Source organism: Erythrolamprus reginae, chromosome 3 (genome assembly GCF_031021105.1).
Source record: "Erythrolamprus reginae isolate rEryReg1 chromosome 3, rEryReg1.hap1, whole genome shotgun sequence".
Lineage (NCBI taxonomy): Eukaryota > Metazoa > Chordata > Lepidosauria > Squamata > Dipsadidae > Erythrolamprus > Erythrolamprus reginae.
Window position 1 is genome coordinate 76,694,535 of NC_091952.1, and position 20,513 is coordinate 76,715,047.

At 37.9% G+C, this 20,513-nt stretch overlaps 2 protein-coding genes across 2 annotated transcripts in view; one reads left to right on the top strand and one right to left on the bottom strand.

The window, feature by feature from the left end:
• SCP2 (sterol carrier protein 2) overlaps positions 1-20,513 on the top strand; it is a 281,976-nt gene that overhangs the window by 18,718 nt on the left and 242,745 nt on the right. The gene's annotated exons all lie outside the window — the stretch shown is intronic.
• The window catches only part of SLC26A8 (solute carrier family 26 member 8), a 47,534-nt gene continuing 28,772 nt past the window's right edge, over positions 1,752-20,513 (bottom strand). The window contains exons 11-20 of the mRNA XM_070748965.1: positions 20,119-20,196; positions 18,156-18,251; positions 15,527-15,633; positions 10,728-10,797; positions 8,417-8,509; positions 8,197-8,331; positions 7,344-7,670; positions 3,926-3,980; positions 3,574-3,767; positions 1,752-2,056 (exon numbers count right to left, since the gene is read on the bottom strand). Coding sequence (XP_070605066.1) covers positions 1,796-2,056; positions 3,574-3,767; positions 3,926-3,980; positions 7,344-7,670; positions 8,197-8,331; positions 8,417-8,509; positions 10,728-10,797; positions 15,527-15,633; positions 18,156-18,251; positions 20,119-20,196 — 1,416 coding nt within the window. The 3' untranslated portion in view covers positions 1,752-1,795. The remainder of the gene's footprint in view (positions 2,057-3,573; positions 3,768-3,925; positions 3,981-7,343; positions 7,671-8,196; positions 8,332-8,416; positions 8,510-10,727; positions 10,798-15,526; positions 15,634-18,155; positions 18,252-20,118; positions 20,197-20,513) is intronic.

Sequence of the window (20,513 nt, forward strand, 5' to 3'; positions counted from 1 at the left end):
CATTTACACACCCAAAATCTATTATTTAAAGTATTAAAACTGAAAATCATAGGCAGTTAAATAAGAAATTTCTTTTGGGAAGCTAGAAAACCTGCACAGTAAAAAGAATTAATAAATGAATAACTACATGATTTTCATATTTATAGCTTTACAGTACATTTCATTGCCTAATCAAAATGTACTTTTAAAAGAAAATATATATTCTTTCCCTCAATTAATTATTGGTTATATAAATGTTGCATCATTTTGAAATACAGTGTTCCCTCGATTTTTGCGGGTTCGAACCTCGCGAAAAGTCTATACCACGGTTTTTCAAAAATATTAATTAAAAAATACTTCACGATTTTTTCTCCTATACCACGGTTTTTCCTGCCCGATGATGTCATATGTCATCGCCATTCGTCCATCTTTAATTTTTTAAAAAAAATAAACTTTAATAAATACACCTGGTGAGTAATAATCTAAATGGTTGCTAAGGGAATGGGAAATCGCAATTTAGGGGTTTAAAGTATTAAGGGAAGGCTTGTGATATTGTTCATAGCCAAAAATAGTGTATTTACTTCCGCATCTCTACTTCACGGAAATTCAACTTTCGTGGGCGGTCTCGGAACGCATCCCCCGCGAAAAGTGAGGGAACACTGTAATGTCAACCCAAAAAACAGACTAACCATTTAACCTAGGTCAGTGATGGCAAACTTTTTTCCCCCTCAGGTGCCAAAAGTGCGTGCTCACTCTCACGCTATCGCATGTGTACATTTGCACACCCATTATTCAATGCCCTCCATGCGCCATGCCCCGTGTGCATGCATGCATGACCCCCCCACGCTGCCCCACCTCATGCACATGCATGGACGCCCCCCCTCCCCATTTCCTGATTTCCGGTGGGCCCAGTAGTAACATTTTCCCCCCTCCCCAGGCTCCAGAGGCTTTCTTGGAGCCCTGTGAGGGCGAAAATACTCTCCCTTGCTCCCCTGAAGGCCCTCTGGAGGACTAAAAGGCCCTCACAGAGCCTCCGCATCAGCTAAAAATAATCTGAGCTGAGATAGGGCAACGGCTCACACGTCGGCAGATACGGCTTCATGTACCACCTGTGGCACGCATGCCATAGATTCACCATCACGGAGCTAGGATATTACTCCCAAGGGATTGGGAGGAAGAAGACATAGTCCAGATTAATGGCTCCCTAGATTCGTCCACATTTCTGCAACACTCTGTGGCCTGCACTGGCTGCCGATCGGTTTCCGGTCACAATTCAGTGTTGGTAATGACCTTTAAAGCCCTACATGGCATTGGGCCAGAATACATCCGGAACCACCTTCTACCGCACGAATCCCAGTGGCCGATAAGGTCCCACAGAGTTGGCCTTCTCCAGGTCCCGTCGACCAAACAATGTCATTTGGCGGGCCCCAGGGGAAGAGCCTTCTCTGTGGCAGCCCCGGCCCTCTGAAATCAACTCCCCCCAGAGATTAGAATGGCCCCCACCCTCCTTGTCTTTCGCAAATTACTCAAGACCGACCTTTAGCGCCAGGCATGGGAGAATTAAGATATTCCTTCCCCCTAGGCCATTACAAGTTATGCATGGTATGTTTGTGTGTATGTTTGGTTTTATAATGAGGGTTTTTAGTTGTTTTATTAATTAGATTGTTACATGCTGGTTTTTTATCATTGTTGTTAGCCGCCCTGAGTCTGCGGAGAGGGGCGGCATACAAATCCAATAAATAATAATAATAATAATTATTATTATTATTATATTTTTGCTATTGTTTATTTAGCTAATTTGAATAGATTTCATAATTTACATATCCCTGGAATAATTCCACTTTCCTTCCCATTCTTGATCATCTTCATTTTCTTCAAGGAGAGATGTTTCAATAGGGGGATGAGATGTACCCTCTAAGTCACTCTGGAGAGAAAATGTGCGGAAAAGATCAGATATGGGCTCCTCTGCGTAGGCTTCACTTGGAAGAGTTTTGGATGTGGGGGCGTCTCTGACCCCATTCGATTGCAGGCTCCTGTCTGATTGCTTACTTCTCACAGATTGGTAACTTCTTATATCCTGAAACGTATACAAATATATAAGGCCTACATATATAGAAAGTCACACATACGCATGCATACATACTCACATCTATCCATCTTCTCCCCCAAACTGAGTATTACCAGGATCTTACATACGCCAAAGAAGAATCTTTGCCATGATTCCAGAAAAATAAAGAAATCATTTAGCAAAGTTAAATTAATTAGTTCACTCGAAAGACAGAAATCAACCTTTAAAGGGAATGATGTTATTTGTTTAGCCAACATAGCAAGTCTGTTCTCAGTTACTTAAAAATAAGTAATATTAAATGCTTCAGCTGAGCTAGAATCCCATCACTATGAGGAAAAGTATAAAGTCAATGGTTAGGTATTATGCCTTACAGCATTTTACATGAAAAGTTCCAAAGGTGCTTTTTCAAGAGGCAATTGGACTTTCTGGTTTTTCTTTGAAGATGTTTCATTTCTCATTCAAGAAGCTTCTTCAGCTCTGATTGGATGGTGGGGAATCAGATCCCGTCAACTAAACAATGTCGCTTGGCGGGACCCAGGGGAAGAGCCTTCTCTGTGGCGGCCCCGGCCCTCTGGAACCAACTCCCCACAGAAATTAGAATTGCCCCCACCCTCCTTGCCTTTCGTAAGCTACTCAAAACCCACCTCTGCCGTCAGGCATGGGGGAATTGAGATCCTCTTCCCCCCTAGGCCTTTATGCATGGTATGTATGTATGTATGTTTGGTTTTTGGTTTTTATATTAATGGGTTTTTAATCGTTTTTAGTATTAGATTACTATTGTACACTGTTTTATTGTTGCTGTTAGCCACTCCGAGTCTCCAGAGAGGGGCGGCATACAAATCCAATAAATAAATGAATGAATGAATAAATAAATAAATAAATATTTAAATAAATATTCAAATAAATAAATAAATAAATAGATAAGTAAATAAGTAAATAAATAAGTAAGTAAATAAATAAATAAATAAATAAATCCAGTTAGAGCTAAAGAATGCATGCAGAGGGTAAAAGAACCCAAATGGCAGTGTCTGGATGGATAGGCGGAGCGTCATACAACCTTCACAACTGGGTCTCCAACAACCAACAGTCACAAATGAACCAGGACTGTTTGCACATGCGCAGAGGGTAAAAGAACCCAAATGGCGGTGTCCGGGTAGGTAGGCGGAGCCTCACACTGCCTTCACAACTGGCTCTCTGACGCCCAACAGTCACGAGTGAACTGGGAGCATTTCACTCCTGATAAACACTTTTATAATCATCATTGACGTATTTAATCTGGGGATAGAGAGAACCTTGAAAAGAATGACAGGAAGAAATTTGAACCATGAAGTGTGTAGCAGAACAATATAAGTGCTCAACAGAATCCTAGGAATGAACTAAAAATAATTGCAAATCATCTTGACTGGGAGTACTCTGAGATGTCCCTTGTTGCTCTGATACAGCAATAATTCATAAACTGAAATGAAGGCTTTCCAGTGTTAATCATGTTGGTATGTTGATCATGATACTTCATTGAAGTATTATACCTTTTCATCATCTAAATGTACTTCTGCCATCTCATCCTCAGGAGCTTCATTTTGGATTTCCACTGGAACAATCTCTTCGAAGAAGTTTGACTCCACAGCAAAGAGTATTGCATCATGCAGAGTAGGAAAGAACCGGGATTTAGTAACACATTCGTCAAAGAAATCATTGTTTTCAAAACTTTTTATTACGGTGGCTGTGAGATAAAAAGGCAGAGATATTAAAAAAATAATGTGGTTGTATGGTTTTCCTTAAAAAAAAGAGAGCTTTATTTATTTATTTATTTATTTATTTAATGGTTCATGCTATAGCCCACAATTGTTGCATATAGATAATTACTATGCCTATACTCACGATGACAGGCAGCTATCAGGACTAAGATTCCAACGTTTTGAAAGACATGACAGAGCTATAAAAGAAAGCCGTGATATGATAATTAGTAATAATTTCATTTTCAGAAGTTGAGGCAGTTTGATACTACAATACCCAACTAGCATAGTCCTATGGCTGGGATTTGGATAGCTAAGTGTACAGTGGTACCTCATCTTAGAAATGCCTCTTCTAACGAACTTTTCGAGATACGAACCTGGTGTTTAAGATTTTTTTGCCTCTTCTTCCGAACTATTTTCACCTTACGAACCCAAGCAGCTGCTGCTGGGATGAAGGGGTTTCTTTTTCCCCCCTTTTTTGAAGAAAGAAAAGGGAGGGGCGGCTTGGAGGGGGAAAGAGTTTGCATTTAAAAAAGTAGGAAACCGCGTGCTTGCACAGGCACTGAAAGGGTGTCTTTTGAAGAAAGAAAAGGGAGGGGTGGCTTGGAGGGGGAAAGAGTTTGCATTAAAAATGTAGGAGAACAGCGTGCTTGCACAGGCACTGAAAGAGTGTGTTTTGAAGAAAGAAAAGGGAGGGGCGGCTTGGAGGGGGAAAGAGTTTGCATTTAAAAAAGTAGGAAACAGCGTGCTTGCACAGGCACTGAAAGGGTGTCTTTTGAAGAAAGAAAAGGGAGGGGTGGCTTGGAGGTGGAAAGAGTTTGCATTAAAAAAGTAGGAGAACAGCGTGCTTGCACAGGCACTGAAAGGGTGTCTTTTGAAGAAAGAAAAGGGAGGGGTGGCTTGGAGGCGGAAAGAGTTTGCATTAAAAAAGTAGGAGAACAGCGTGCTTGCACAGGCACTGAAAGGGTGTCTTTTGAAGAAAGAAAAGGGAGGGGCGGCTTGGAGGGGGAAAGAGTTTGCATTTAAAAAAGTAGGAGAACAGGGTGCTTGCACAGGCACTGAAAGGGTGTCTTTTGAAGAAAGAAAAGGGAGGGGCGCCCCCCTTGCCTTTCTTCCTTCCCACTCACCCTTTAGCCTAGCCTTGCTTCTTCCACCTGCCCCCTTTAGCTGCTCCTCCCTGCCCTCTGTTCGCCTCCCTTCTAAAGTTTGGGATTTTCCTGAAGGATTTGCATGCATTATTTGCTTTTACATTGATTCCTATGGGAAACATTGTTTCATCTTACGAACTTTTCACCTTACGAACCTCCTCCTGGAACCAATTAAGTTCGTATCATGAGGTACCACTGTATTTCCATTAAGGTGAACCTATTTTTTCTTTTGCAGATTATCAGTCCCAAAATCTGGTGGAATTTAACTTATGACCTTTATACTTGGGGGAGTTATATAAATTGTTCTACCTCTTTGGTAAACAATGTCACATTTATGATGTCCAGAAATAATGCATCTATCTTAAACATCTAAGGCAAATATGTTTTTGCTATAACTTAGTTCACTTGGCAAATATCTCTTAGGACAGCTTATCTCATAATAACAGCCCAACCCCTCTTATAAAATCATAAACACTTTTTGATAGTAAGATATAACAGTTGATTACTAAATAGCCAGTTCAAATAGAAATAGTATGTGGGTGAAGTGCTGAATATGTTTGTTTAACAGTATGTCCTTAAAAAGAAATTTTATTTTTCATGAAAACTTGAGACACATCTATGTAGTCTAGGTGGCTGGCTTCATAATCAGCCTAGATAAACAGGAGGAATTGGATGTTCCTGTGATTGGTTTCCTGCCGTGCATTGGGTTACTGATACTGCTGGCAGATTAACCAAAGCCTACTGTGCTGATTCTAGTGTCTTGTTCACTGAGACTCAATCAGTGTCATATATTTTTCTAATCAAAAAGGAATCAATGTAGATCCATCCTGGACTAGCTACTCAAATGATGCATTAGGTACACCTGTACACTCATATCTGAACAAACTATACTGAGTGTTTCCTGCATAAAATGTAACACGTTTTTTGCTTTATGCTGACATGGGTATCACAGTCAGAATTTTATACTCTGATATCTAAGCGTGAAAATTCATTCCACTGTTGGACTTCTGTTTTGCAAGAAAAAAATTAAACCAATCCTTTCGCGTTTCTCTTGTTATTCATTTTCTTATCAGTATCACCAGACTACCTATAGCGTTTCAAAATGTGTGTTCTTTAAAATGTTATGCTATAAATTAGATGTCATAAGGTTGGGGGGAAGTGTCAGTTTTGTATATATCTGGAAGGCCACGTTATTTATTTGGTTTCTTCATCTCTTTGTGATTCCTGTTTTAACTGAGATTCATAATACAATATCTCAAAACATCTATTGCATGTTTAGCTAGGTAGACCATATACTTTTAAAATGAAACCTTCAACACCGGGAGGCTAAATATAGGTAGGGTGGATAAAAATCGATGATTTTTAAATTTAAAAAATTAAAAATGGATATTTATTGATTTGATTTGATTTGATTTGATTTTTATGCCGCACTTCTCCTTAGACTCAGGGCGGCATACCACATGTTAGCAATAGCACTTTTTAACAGAGCTTGGCTATTGTCCCCACAATCCGGGTGCTTAAAAATTTAAATTGGATTTTATATTATAAATTGGATTTTTTTTTATTTTTATCAAATTTATTTTAATAAAATGCTTTGGGAGTAAAAATATATCTAAATATAATTTCCTATTTAAGATTCATTAATAATTTGGTTTATTCAGCATGAAATGGAGCATGAGGCTGTTTATTCTGCAATATTAGGGCTGTTGGTGAGTCAACAGTGAGTCAGGAGGAGCTGCTGTGGGACAGAGATAACAGTTACTCTTTAAAAATTATGATTTAAATCCCTAGCCTTTTTGCTAGTGATTTATATCATAATATAAATCGTGATTTAAATCATGATATAAATTGTGATTTAAATCAACTTGATTTAAATTAAATCCACCTGGTGGAACATCTTTCTACTGCCGCAAGAAAAATAATATATAGATGAAGGAACTGTAAAATAAATATATTGATTATATTATATTGTGCTGCTTGTCTTTATTTATTTATTTATTGTATTTAATCATAATGTTTATTGGCCGTTCATCCTACCGCAGAGTAACTCTGGGTGGCTTACAGTCATAAAAATGTATTTATACAGTATATTAAAACATACATAAATTAAATTAAAGCCAAATATTAAAATCAGATGGCGCATGGGATGGGTGGGAACACAGTGGAGGGAGGTGGGACCTGTTACTACTCAATCAACCACCTCCACTGTTGAGTTCTCCCATTGGGGTTCAAAGCCAGCTGGCAGAGCTAGTTTTTGAGGCCCTTACAAATCCTTGAGTCCCTTGCTTGTAGATGATCTTGGTTACTAAATATCCACTTACAAATTCCAGACTCCATCACTGACATACACACACACATATATACTAAATCAAAGTTTTAGATTAATAAAATTTTAAAACAATGCAAGACACTTACCTCCCGTAATAAACAAGAAGCTTGTAAATCAACAAAGTGCACCATGCTGAAGTCTAGCACAATAGTGTGAATCCTCTGCATTGCATACTCTGAGTCCAGTGGGTACAACTGAGTTGTAGACCTTGTTATGCGACGGTCTGATGACAACCACATTTTATTCAGATCCTCCTTACTGTGTGCATAGCCATACGGCCTTTCTCTTGGTGGAGATTGTAAGTATTGTATATCAGAAGGGCTTTTTGTCCAACGTACCAAGGCCAAAGAAGAAGCAGAGATTGATTCATTAGCAATAGGAACTCGCTTTATAAGTTTCTCTCTATAGGGTATCTAGAATTAAAGAGAGATAAGATATTCTAGAAGAGAATGGGTGGCACTGAAAATTATATTTATTTATTTATTTATTTATTATTTAGATTTGTATGCCGCCCCTCTCCGCAGACTCACAACAGAATAAAGACAATTGATAACAAATCCAAATATAATTTAAGATATTTAAAAAACCCCGGTTTGATTTAAAAAACCCCATTTACTAAACAAACATACATACAAACATACCATGCATAAATTGTATAAGCCCAGGGGGAGATGTCTCAGTTCCCCCATGCCTGACGACAAAGGTGGGTTTTAAGGAGCTTACGAAAGGCAAGGAGAGTGGGGCAGTTCTAATCTCTGGGGGGAGTTGGTTCCAGAGAGTCGGGGCCACCACAGAGAAGGCTCTTCCCCTGGGGCCCGCCAACCGACATTGTATATATTGTATTTTCGATTGCAGTTCAAAGACATCATTTTCATATGCTTTTGAGTAAACACGTGCAACTGTGTAAACATATAAGGACAGATAAGAAATGTTTCTGACCCTGGGTATCAGCTCAGGTGGGTCACAAACACAGGCACATTTTAAATCTGGGTTCTTTCCTTTAACACTGGACATACTGACTGAGATCAAGGCTCGCATCTCATTTTCATCCAGAGGCACTGCCTTCATTTCCATCTGAAACAGAAAGAGGGAGGTTAGAACTTCTGTTTTTAGATGTGCATAGCTTCTAAACTACTATACTGGGAGAGGATAATTTTACCTTTTTCAAAATGTACTTTTTGAAATGTTTCATGTTTGCAAATGAGATAGAAGCACAGCACTGGAATATTTTCACACCCTGAATTTCTATGGCCTAAAAGGCAAACAAAATAAACCACTTTAGATGCAGAGCCCTTTCAAAAAGTTATCTCATTGTATGGGTTTTTTAAAAAAAATTGCAACCAATAGTGTGTGTTCTCAAGCTGTTATATTTGATTATTGAACATGATGGATGTCCCCTAAGTATCATGCTATTATCTCCGCAGTCTGCATTGGTTGCTGATCGGTTTCCGGTCACAATTCAAAGTGTTGGTTATGACCTATAAAGCCCTTCATGGCATTGGACCAGAATATCTCCTGGACCGTCTTCTGCCGCACGAATCCCAGCGACCAGTTAGGTCCCACAGAGTTGGCCTTCTCCAGGTCCTGTCGACTAAACAATGTCGTTTGGCGGGACCCAGTGGAAGAGCCTTCTCTGTGGCGGCCCCGACCCTCTGAAGCCAACTCCAGCCAGATATCAGAGTTGCCCCCATCCTCCTTGCCTTTCGTAAGCTCCTTAAAACCCACCTCTGTTGTCAGGCATGGGGGACTTGAGATATTCCCTTCCCCCTAGGATTATAAAATTTATGCATGGTATGCCTTGTTGTGAGCCACCCCGAGTCCGCGGAGAGGGGCGGCATACAAATCTAAATAATAAATAAATAAATAAATAAATAAATAAATAAATAAATAAATGTATGTATGATTGGTTTCTTAAATTGGGGTTTTTTACATTACTTTTAATATTAGATTTGTTCATATTGTGTTTTTACTGTTGTTAGCTGCCCCGAGTCTACGGAGAGGGGGGCATACAAATCTAATAAATAATAATAATAATAATAATAATATTAATAATAATAATAATAATAATAATAATAATCTCCTTCTTCTACGTACAAGAGGGCAATTTGACTAAAGATGGGTGCTTGGAAACACACATGCATACATACACAGAGAACCATACACAAACACATACAAATGCACTGACATACAAACTTGCTCATCCCTACTAGAGAAAAATTGACCACGAAACTAAAAACTGCTGACTCTAGAAATCCCCCAGTAGGATTTTATGATAGAAAGATAATGTTTTTAACAAATGCCTAAAAAGGTATTTTAAGTTTTAAGCATGTAACTATTTTAACAGTTTTCTTGAAATTATTTGCAAATGAAATAGCAATAGCACTTATATGCCTCTTCACAGTGCTTTACACCCCTCTCTAAGTGGCTTACAGAGTCAGCCTATTGCAACCAATAATCGGGTCCATTTTACTGATCTCAGAACAGTGGTGTGTTGGCCCAGTTCATGTGAGGTGGTGGCAGAAATTTGGCTTTTGAAAGTGATGGCTTTCTTGCCACGCCCCCAAACTGGTTCCCCGATCACCGCTGCTTGAAAATGGTTGGCAATGAGCCCTTTGCACATGAACAAAGGCATCTGTGCATGCGCAGAGGGTCAGTACCCAGATGTAACGGTCATGCATGCACGCATAGCAATGCATACACTTCCGAACCAATATGGAAAGTAAGAGAAACCCACCCCTGCCTCAAAAGGGTGAAAGGCTGAGTCAATCTTGAGCCCTGAAATGGCAGTTTGTATAGAACATCATTTTTCACTTTTAACATAATCTAATACTAGGGACATTTAGGCATATGAAACACCATTTAGATAATGCAGAAATCAAATGTAATTAACACAATCGGCATTAATAAAATGCATTTTTATGGTTGTCATGACAACTATTAATTATAGTCTCTTAGGAGATGTTTTTTCAGAATGGTAGTCAGGATGGCAATAATTTTGCTTTATGAAAGGTAACATTACTTTATCAATCACAATCCTGATAATTATATACTGTATAATTCCCTAACAAAATAGGAGCCAGGGCTCAGTTAGTAGCTAAAATATCCCAACTGAACTTGATGGACTTATTAGAATGGCAGAGCTGGGATGCAGAGAATATAAACAAACATCTGTCATGTGAACATTATGAGCTTTGGAAATAAGAGAGAATCCAAGTCTTGATTATAAACCATGCAAAAGGTTTACAATGTACCTGGATATAGGAGTAAATTCTAAGCTACTTCTGCTCACTCAGAAACTGTCAATTGTTATGTGTATCATGCAGTAGTTTCTAAACGTGTTCATCACTGTCTTGGGGTGAGGCTGACACAATCATTTCTGAAATTAATTTATCTGGACCTGTCAACTGTTGGTCTGCTGGTAATGGAAAATGATTATAGCAAATAAAGTATATATTTTATCTCCCTCTTACCTCACCATAGTCAGAGCAACTGCGATAAATATTGGTGTTTGGAATCTGACCCAATATTATCATCTTCATTCTGAAACAAGGGTACACATTGGATCTACTTTCCCTTTATGAAATATAATAAAATCAATGGATCAAAACTTTACAACCTATCTCACCTTGGAAATATGTCTGAAATATTATTTTTCTTAGAGAAAAAGGAGAAACGATAATGAATACAAATTGTGTTTATGCATAATGTTATACTCATCTAAATGAAGTGCAGACCCCTTTGTATTATATTTTCCACTTTTATACCTACATGGAGAAGGGACAGGAAATATACTACTATTTTGATGAAATATAGCTCATTTGATGAAATATAGAGAAGCTTTGGTATTGCGGAAAAGAAATACATTATGTTGCATAATGAGATTCCTTTTTTTTTTTTTTACTACCGTTTCTGTGTGTGGTGGCTTGGAGGGCATAGCTTGGCAGGGGAAAGATACTGCAAAATCCCCATTCCCTCCCCATTGCAGGGGAAGGTTATTGCAAAATCCCCATTCCTTCCCCACCCCACTAACCTACTTTCAGCACTGTTCTCCTGTGCAGGGCAACAAAAGAAGACTCAGCCAACCAGGTGAGACTTGGGAGGCAGCGAATAGATGGGGAGAGATAGAATTTGCTGGTATTTGCTGGCAGCGAATAGATGGAGGGGCTGGTATTTGCCAGAAGTGGTATTTGCTGGTTCTCCAAACTACTCAAAATTTCCACTAGCGGTTTGTCAGAACTGGATAAATACCACCTCTGTTATGTTGCTGGTCTGACACTGAAAGGTAATCATTTCTTCTGCTTTAGGTTACTAGCATTTGCTGGTGCAGACTATTTCTTTTAAAAACATACATATCACACAAGAGAATTAGACAAACAACGATGTATGGGACTGCTTAATAGCCCTGGTGCTGCATGCTGTTTTGATACCTTTCGTAAACTCCTTAAAACCCACCTCTGTCGTCAAGCGTGGGGGAACTGAGACATCTCCCCCTGCCTATGTAGTCCTAGTGCATGATATGTCTGTATGTATGTTTTTTATATTGGGGTTCCTTGCTTTTAGATTTTTAAATGTATAACTGTTATCTTAGATTTTAATTATTAGATTTGTCAGTATATATTGTTTTTGTCACTGTTGTGAGCCGCCTCGAGTCTGCGGAGAGGGGCGGCATACAAATCTAATAAATACAAATACAAATACTTGTTCCGAATATAGCAATTTGCCACAAAGTAGAATAATCCTGCATCTAATTATTCTAACAAATGAGAGGAGAGTATAGATTGGGAACTGGGTTAGGTACTGTACATGTAGGACTGCCCTGGCAAGTTCTGTGGACTCACCAGTGCAATATCACATTACATCATCTTGAAACTATCCCTCTGTTGATGGAAGGTAGGATCGCATTAGCTTTTTTGGCATCTGCAGGATATGATGGCTCATATTTAAGTGATAGTCTACTAGAACATCTTCCAAAGCCAAAACCAAAGTAAATGGTTCTTGTTATTGGCTGACCTCAATCAGCCCCAACAGCATCTAGTTTTCCAGACAGGAACTTTTTGTTCTTTCAATCAAGAGTTTTCTTCTAGAAAAACAGAACTAACAGCACATTGGGACTTTCTGCCCAAAGATCAGAAAAACAAAACATAACAAAACATTGTGTAAGTAGTCCTCAATTTACAACTGGTCATTTATGAATGTTTGAAGTTCTGACAGCAATGGAATGGCTGCAATATAGACTGTAAACAATTTCCAGCCCTCATATATGGTTTTGCTATCCCCAATCATGTGATTGCATGTTGGGAGGGTCAGCATTACAACCCTCACGACACATGGTATTCCACAGTTATGTGACTGCTATTTGCAATGCTTTCTGAGGATTTCCAGAAAAAAAAAACCCTTCCTATGAATTGGGTTTGCTTAACAACCACCACAAAAAAGACTGGAAAATTTAGGTCATGTGCCTCAATTTATGACTTAATACCAGCTTTCTGGATATAATTGTAAGTCAAGGACTATATATATCTGTTTTGCAACACACTGGTGTCTATTAGGACTATATTTTAATGAGAAATATATTTATTTACCCAACAGAGCCAAATTTCTAGGTGTAAAAAGGAAACTACTGGGAAAATAAAATATAGGGAAAGCATAGGAAGGAAGTAATCATCAGTTAAAAGAGTCACTAAGACCCTCTCAGATAAGATTTTAGGTTTCATTATATGTTCAGAGTTCATTATAGAGAGGGCAGCTGAAGAAAGAGTGTCTGAGCATTGCACTTAAATGGTCTTAGGTAAGCCTTCCTTCTTTTGTCTTTTTCCTTTGTTCTCTGATTTGTCCATTTTATAGAACACAAAGGATAAGGGAAAGCCAGCATTTTGGGGAAGATGTCTCTTGCGACATCTAATCCAGCAAAATGCTCCATCTCTAATGTCCTGATGATAATGAGCAAATCAGAAAGGATAGCAGTTAAAGCAACCGACCTAACAACTTTGGTGAGACGATACAAGCACAGTCCAGCTTTTACAGTTGTAGTTTTATATAAATGGGATTATATGTGAGATGCTTTCCAGAAGGTATAGGGATCTTTAAACATAAAATAAAATAGCTGAGAGCAAATATAGTAATATGTTCTGGGATGATGTTTTGTATAAATTCCATCTATTTTTTTTATATAGGCTCAGAGCATAGAGAGAGAAGAAAAGCAGGTTTTAGAAGTAGGGCATGAAATGTAAGAAAAGATTTTGGGGAGTGGGGGAAACAAGGATACTATCTTTACAACTTCTTAATGTCAGAAAGCTAAATCAGGTATTTAAAATACCATAAGTTATTCTCAAGCCATATAACTGAAACATCAATGTCAGTTTTTCAAATACGTTTTTGAACATGCAAGATTTTCAAAGACGTGTTTGTTAGTATATAAACTAGTGTATAGTGTGTGTGTGTATATATTATATATATTATATTATACAAAAACAAATATATATATTAGCATATATGGTATATATATACTGTATATACAGTGGAACCCCGACATAAGAGCTGCTCCACTTAAGAGCAACTCGAGATAAGAGCTGGGAGGGGAGAGATATTTTTGTTCTACTTACAAGCCCAAATTCGAGATACAAGCGCCAAGGAGCTGTCTCCTGAAGCCAAACGCTAACTTCCGCGTTCGGCTTCAGGAGACAGCTGCGAAGCGGCGCGTGTGTTTTAAAAGGTTGCAGCCGGCCTGGGGGGCTCGGGGGGGGGGTGCTTGCAGCTTTCTTTCTTGCTCTTTTTCTTTCTCTCTTTTACCTTCCCTTCTATTTCTTCTTTTCTTTCTCCTTCCCACCTTCTTCCCTCCCTCCCTCCCTTCACTCACTCCTCTCTTACTCTCCCCTTTCATAAGTTTCCTTGCTTCCTTCCTCTGTTCCTGTCCCTTCCCCCTTTCTTTCTTTCTTTCTTTCTTGCTCTTTTTCTTTCTCTCTTTTACCTTCCCTTCCTCTATTTCTTCTTTTCTTTCTCCTTCCCACCTTCTTCCCTCCCTCCCTTCACTCATTCCTCTCTTACTCTCCCCTTTCATAAGTTTCCTTGCTTCCTTCCTCTGTTCCTGTCCCTTCCCCCTTTCTTTCTTGCTTTCTTTCTTTCTCTCTTTTACCTTCCATTCCTCTATTTCTTCTTTTCTTTCTCCTTCCCACCTTCTTCCCTCCCTCCCTTCACTCATTCCTCTCTTACTCTCCCCTTTCATAAGTTTCCTTGCTTCCTTCCTCTGTTCCTGTCCCTTCCCCCTTTCTTTCTTTCTTTCTTTCTTGCTTGCTCTTTTTCTTTCTCTCTTTTACCTTCCCTTCCTCTATTTCTTCTTTTCTTTCTCCTTCCCACCTTCTTCCCTCCCTCCCTCCCTTCACTCATTCCTCTCTTACTCTCCCCTTTCATAAGTTTCCTTGCTTCCTTCCTCTGTTCCTGTCCCTTCCCTCTTTCCTTCCTTCCTTCCCACCCTCCGTCCATTCATTCACCCATTCCTCTCTTGATCGCTTAAAGCCGGTCCCTGGTGCAAAAAGGGTTGGGGACCTCTGTCCTACAGGATTGGGTGGCAGAGAAGTTGAACATATGTAAATTTAAAAGTTTAAGAAAGTTTACAAGTTAAGTGAAAGAAACTTCATTATTCATTTATATGTACATGTACATTTCTTCATTAAAAACATGTCTTTCTGCATAATTTAGACTAACTTTGTGAGTTTTTTGAGGGCTGGAACCAATTAAAATTATTTACATTAATTCCTATGGGGAAAAGTCGTTCGAGATAAGAGCTGCTCGACTTAAGAGCCCAGGTCCGGAACGAATTAAACTCGTATCTCGAGGTACCACTGTATAGTATAGTACATACCGTATATAGTATATATAACATACTGTATTTTTGCTGAATTTGAAAAGGAAGACTACTATATAATATATATACAGTATGTAACATCAACGAAAATAAAATCTACGAAAACATATATATAACTTAATATATATAAGAGGTCTCTCTTAAAATCATTTGGGTAAAACTAATATTACCCCATCTGATGAAAGAGATCCAGAATTAGAACATTTCCAACAGATGGAAGATTATTATCTGCTTGATGATGGAAGGAAAATTTCATTTGATTATTTTGTTTTATTACAAAGTTATTGTTATTATCAGTTATAAGTTATTTTTCTTAAAGTTCAAGTCATCTTACAGTAGAAGGATTAGAAAAAGTTAACATTAGAACTTGTCATGTGGAGTAGGATAACAATATGCTAGGAGAAATACCTGTGCGATCTGACACTTATTATAAAAAAGGCAAATCCCAAAGAAATTCCCAAGCCAATATCCAGACCAAGGCAGAGAACAACTAGAAAGGTCACAATCCAAATTCCCTTCAAAAGATGAAAACAGGAACATTATTATTAACAATTTAATAATCATAAATTAAATATCCATAACCCTAAAGCAAAATATTTCGTTGGTATGATAAAGCCCCTGCAGTTTAATTGTAACAGTTGTTCTAAGAACGATTATAACTTGTACTACAATACACATAGACATAGCCAAACAATAAACGGTGGATTCAAATTTTTTGACTACCTGTTCTGTGGCCATGGATTGGTGGGCATGGTGGGCGTGGCTTGGTGGGTGTGGTAGGGGGAGGATATTGTAAAATCTCCATTCCCAGCCAACTCCAGGGGAAGATTACAGAAAAATCCCCATTTCCTCCCAATCAGCTGAGACTTGGAGGCAAAGAATAGATGGGGGTGTGTTTCACTTACCTTCCCTACCGGTTCACATTGCGATGGAAGTGCATGTTCTGTTACCCTGTTACGTTGTGCAAAAGACCCAGAAACGACCCTCTACACATGTGCAGAAGCCTTTGTGAATGTGCAGAGGGTTTTTTTGCAAGCTGCGGAGACCAGAGGACTGGTTCGGGAGCATGGACCACTGGTCATTGCTGTTGATTTGGCAATCAGCCATAAATTTCTGCTAATGTTCTAAAGAACCGGTTTGAACTGACAGCAACCCATCACTGGGGTGGGGCCAGTCACAGGTGGTATATACTGGTTTTCCAAACTACTCAAAATTTCCACTATCAGTTCTCCAGAACTGGTCAAAAGCTGCTGATACCCCCCTCTGAACATACAGCATGTATCCCATTAAGAAAAGTCAACTGATATACATATATTTTGTAAAGGCAAGGAAATATACAAAATATAGCTCAAGGAAAACACTCTCCTTATTCAACCTGACTACCACTCCCTTGAAGCATGATAGCTTTGGAACTTAAATCTGTATTTTGTTTCTCAGAAGGTGAACATATTTCTCAACAGAGCATTGTGCTAGAGTCCAGATGTTCCATGAGGTCTGTGTGAGATGTAGAAATATTAATGAGAATATAGCACACTAAATGTTCATTAACTAATTCTTAAAAATTAAAGCAATATAAAAAAATAAGATATGGCAGGGAGCCTTGTGACTCTCAAGAAAGATATCTCATGGACATCATTGGGAACATAGTTAGTGATGGATGAACCGAACCCGCACAATTCGGGTCCGTACCGAATTTTCTGGTGTTCGGTATGCCGAACCCGAAATTTTTTCAAACTTCGGGCAAAGTTCGGGGTCGTGTTCGGCGTTCGGAGCTTTGACATCACCGGCAGGTTGCTAAGGACACCAAGGTGATCACTTCCTGGATTACATGGAATCCAGGAAGTGATCACCTTGGCGTCCTTAGCAACCTGCCGATGACGTCAAAGCTCTGTCCCCGGAATCTCTTCGTGGGAGGGATTCCCCGTTCGGGTTCGGGTTCGGTTTGGGTTCGGACAAATTTTGCGTAAAGTTCGTCCGAACTTGCCGAACCCGAACACTGTTGGGTTCGCCCATCACTTAACATAACCTTAAGGAGTTCTTCCCTCCACAGATGAAGGCACAGGGTCCTTCTAATTAGCCAGAACTCATCCTACTAAATGAATAGTGTTATCTGTACAATAAATACTCTCAAAATTTCTGTGTTAGATAAAAAAAGTTCTGAGATTTTATTTCCAGCAGCTTCAGTACAAGCAATGGTCACTTTTGAGATTAAAGCTTAATGGTAAAAAGCACCAAGTATTTTGCTCATAGCTAATGTTCTAATTCATTTATTTGGATATATCACTTTCTAGGAGATTAGGAAGAACTGATATGGAGATAGTCAGAAAATGCTCTTTGGTATCACTGGAATATTTTGGTCAAGGCTATGGTAAATAGGACTAGAAAGTAGATTTCATGAAGCAAGTTGTGAGATTCATCAATTTCTTCATTGGGGATGCTATCTTATTAAGCAAGGCTAATAACGAAGGCTGGAGATCCGAAAAGTTGAAAAAATTCTGGTTAATAGTAGTGTTGCAATAATATTGCAGCAGTCTACTGTGTATTCAAGTTGCAATATGCAATGGATCTAATCTGAAATGCAAAAATGTCAACAACTAACCTAAAAATCAAAGATCTCTCTTCCAATAGCTATTGAGCCTAAACCTCTCCCATTAAACTGGAATCTTCAGATAGCTTTCAGACATATTTGAAAGTATTAATATAATATCATAGTATCCTCTAGAAACATAGTTAAAATATTTATCATTAGAGAAAGTACACAGTGAAAACCCCCCAATTCATTTATTCTCCTTTGGTGCCACAATATAACCAGGGGCACTTGATAGGTTTTTCTTTTCTTTTCTTCTTTCTACTTTTATTTTTATAAAATGTACATTTAGTCTCTATCATCTTATCTAATTTTGCCACAAAGTCATTCTTCTGACTCCAAGTTACAGGATATTTGGCATATTGGCTCTGTTCAATGATGTGCTAATTAATCTGCTACCTGGTTTAATTTGACTCTTTAGCATTGTTGCACAGATCATGCAAAACTTACAAAATCGTATTTATCTTGTTTCCACAGGTAAGGGACATCCATAAATTTTTCAAGAAATGGAAACATGTTGACGAGTACAATGGCAGCCAAAACAGCCTGGGTAAATAAAAAAAAAAAAGATATGGTTGCCAATTCTAGATATTATAGAAAATATTTCCATAGGAGTTAACAGTTTGATAGGCAATATCATGGCGCTATATACTTTTGCAAAGATTTAGATTTTATCATTATATTTACATATTCTAATTTTCCAGAATTAGGTGAGCTCCAGGTGCCAAGTTCTTAAAAACATCCTTCATCAATGATGATGATGATGATGATGTAATGCACAGTTAGATTCACAATTTAAAACTTGTGGACACTTAATAATTCAAGCCTTAACTAAAAACCTAAGACTTATTCAGGTAGTGTCTGAGAATATAAGCAGTTCCAAGTAGGACTTTTTTTGGGGTGGGTGGGTGGGTGTAAAATTAGGGTGTGCAGGTTTGATACATTCAATATAAAAGAAGCCCTTTAGGTATCCTTCCAAGGATGCAGAAGACAGTTTTACTTGGAACAGTTTACATCCTGTGACGATATCTATAACACCATCAAATATCAACATCTGAGATTGCATCCAAGGTGGCTATCACTACTTGTACTATGTCTGCTTTTTTTTTTTTTGCCAAAGTCCTTCTTTTTGTATTTTTAAAGATTTCTATTTTTTTATTTTCTCCAGTTTTTTATTTTCTTCTTTTTGTTATACAGATAGTCGACTTATATCTACAGTTGGGACTGGACTTCAAATTGTAAGTCATTATGATCATAAATTGTGACATCCAGGTGACTGGACCCAATTTTATGCCTCTTTTTGTGATGGTCGCTTAAGGAGACATTGTGATTTTTGCCAGAAACTAGTGGAAAAAGGTGGAAATTAGTAGGAGGGGAAAAACACTTTTGCAAATCATGACCAGGTGACTATAGGATACTGTAACTGGTTATAAAGATAAGCCAGTTACCAAGTGACCAAAATGTAGTCATGTAACTGTGGAGTGGGGTACAATACTTTACAACAGTCAGAAGTGCTTGATAGGCTATAAAACTCCCATTCCGGTCCTGTCATAATTTCAGATAGTTTTTAAGCAACTGATCATAAGTTGAGGACTACCTGTATACACAAAAATGTGAAATCATAGCTGCCTGTCCTTTAGTTGGTGTTGATCTTCATAGGCATTGAATTTTTCTCAAAAAAACTGAAATGTCAGAATGCATTGATATAGTAAAACATATGAAGAACAGTTGCAGGACATGAAAGCAGTGATCCGGTATTTGAGGGGCTGCTCCAAAGAAAAGGGAGTCAAACTATTTTCGGAAGCACTTGAATGCAGAACAAGAAGCAATGGATAGAAATTGAACAAAGGGACTATATACAGTACTTGATTTTACATGTATTAACTGCAGCTAGAATTGTATATGGAAGTGTGACAAGATCCTGACAGTTGAAAGTGTAATTAAGAAAATATTAGAATGTGCAGAACTAGATAGACTAACACTTACTACTAAGGACAAAGAAGAAACTGAATACGTACTTTTTGTCATGGGATTTGTTTTACCAGTGGTTAGGCAATAAAAATAGAAGTTAGAAATGCAGGGATATAAAAAGGATAAATCTTAAAATGGAAATTTGATAAAATAGACAAGTTAAATATTATTGTTATTAAGTATCAATGTTATTGTGATGAATGTTATTGTAAGCATTTTGATTATGATTGCCTAAAAACAACTGTACCTAAACAACATACTGTTTGATTGAAATGGAATTTTTATTTTATTTATATAAAGTAAATAAAACATTTTTTAAAAAATCCTCCAGGGATATAGAATGTATCAATATTCTGATGACCTGAGTTTTTAAAGAGAGCAATCTTATCTTCCGCCACAAAATTTATATATCCAAATTATTTAGATTTTCACTTTAACTTACATTTGGAAGGGACTGGAAGTAATACCCCAATTTTAATCCTGATACCAGCATTAAGGAAATTCCAATAAGAGCTGCAAGCTAATTAAAAAAAATAGAAATGTTAACATGATGCTGATAATTCTTTCTCATATTTTTAAAGTCAAATTAGGCCACCTAACTCAACCTACTTTCAGAACATGTAAGAATGATATACAGTATACCATGTTAATTAATATGATGTAATTTCAAAAACCATCACAACAAAAAATATTCTATTAATTTGATTAAAAAGCCATCTATTGCTAAAGTGCCTGCCAATTCCTTAATTTGACTTGGATTCTTAAATCTATTCATGACTTGCCTTCAATAAAGTTTACTGTTTTGAAGTTAGATGATCTTGACTTGGACTCAAGATT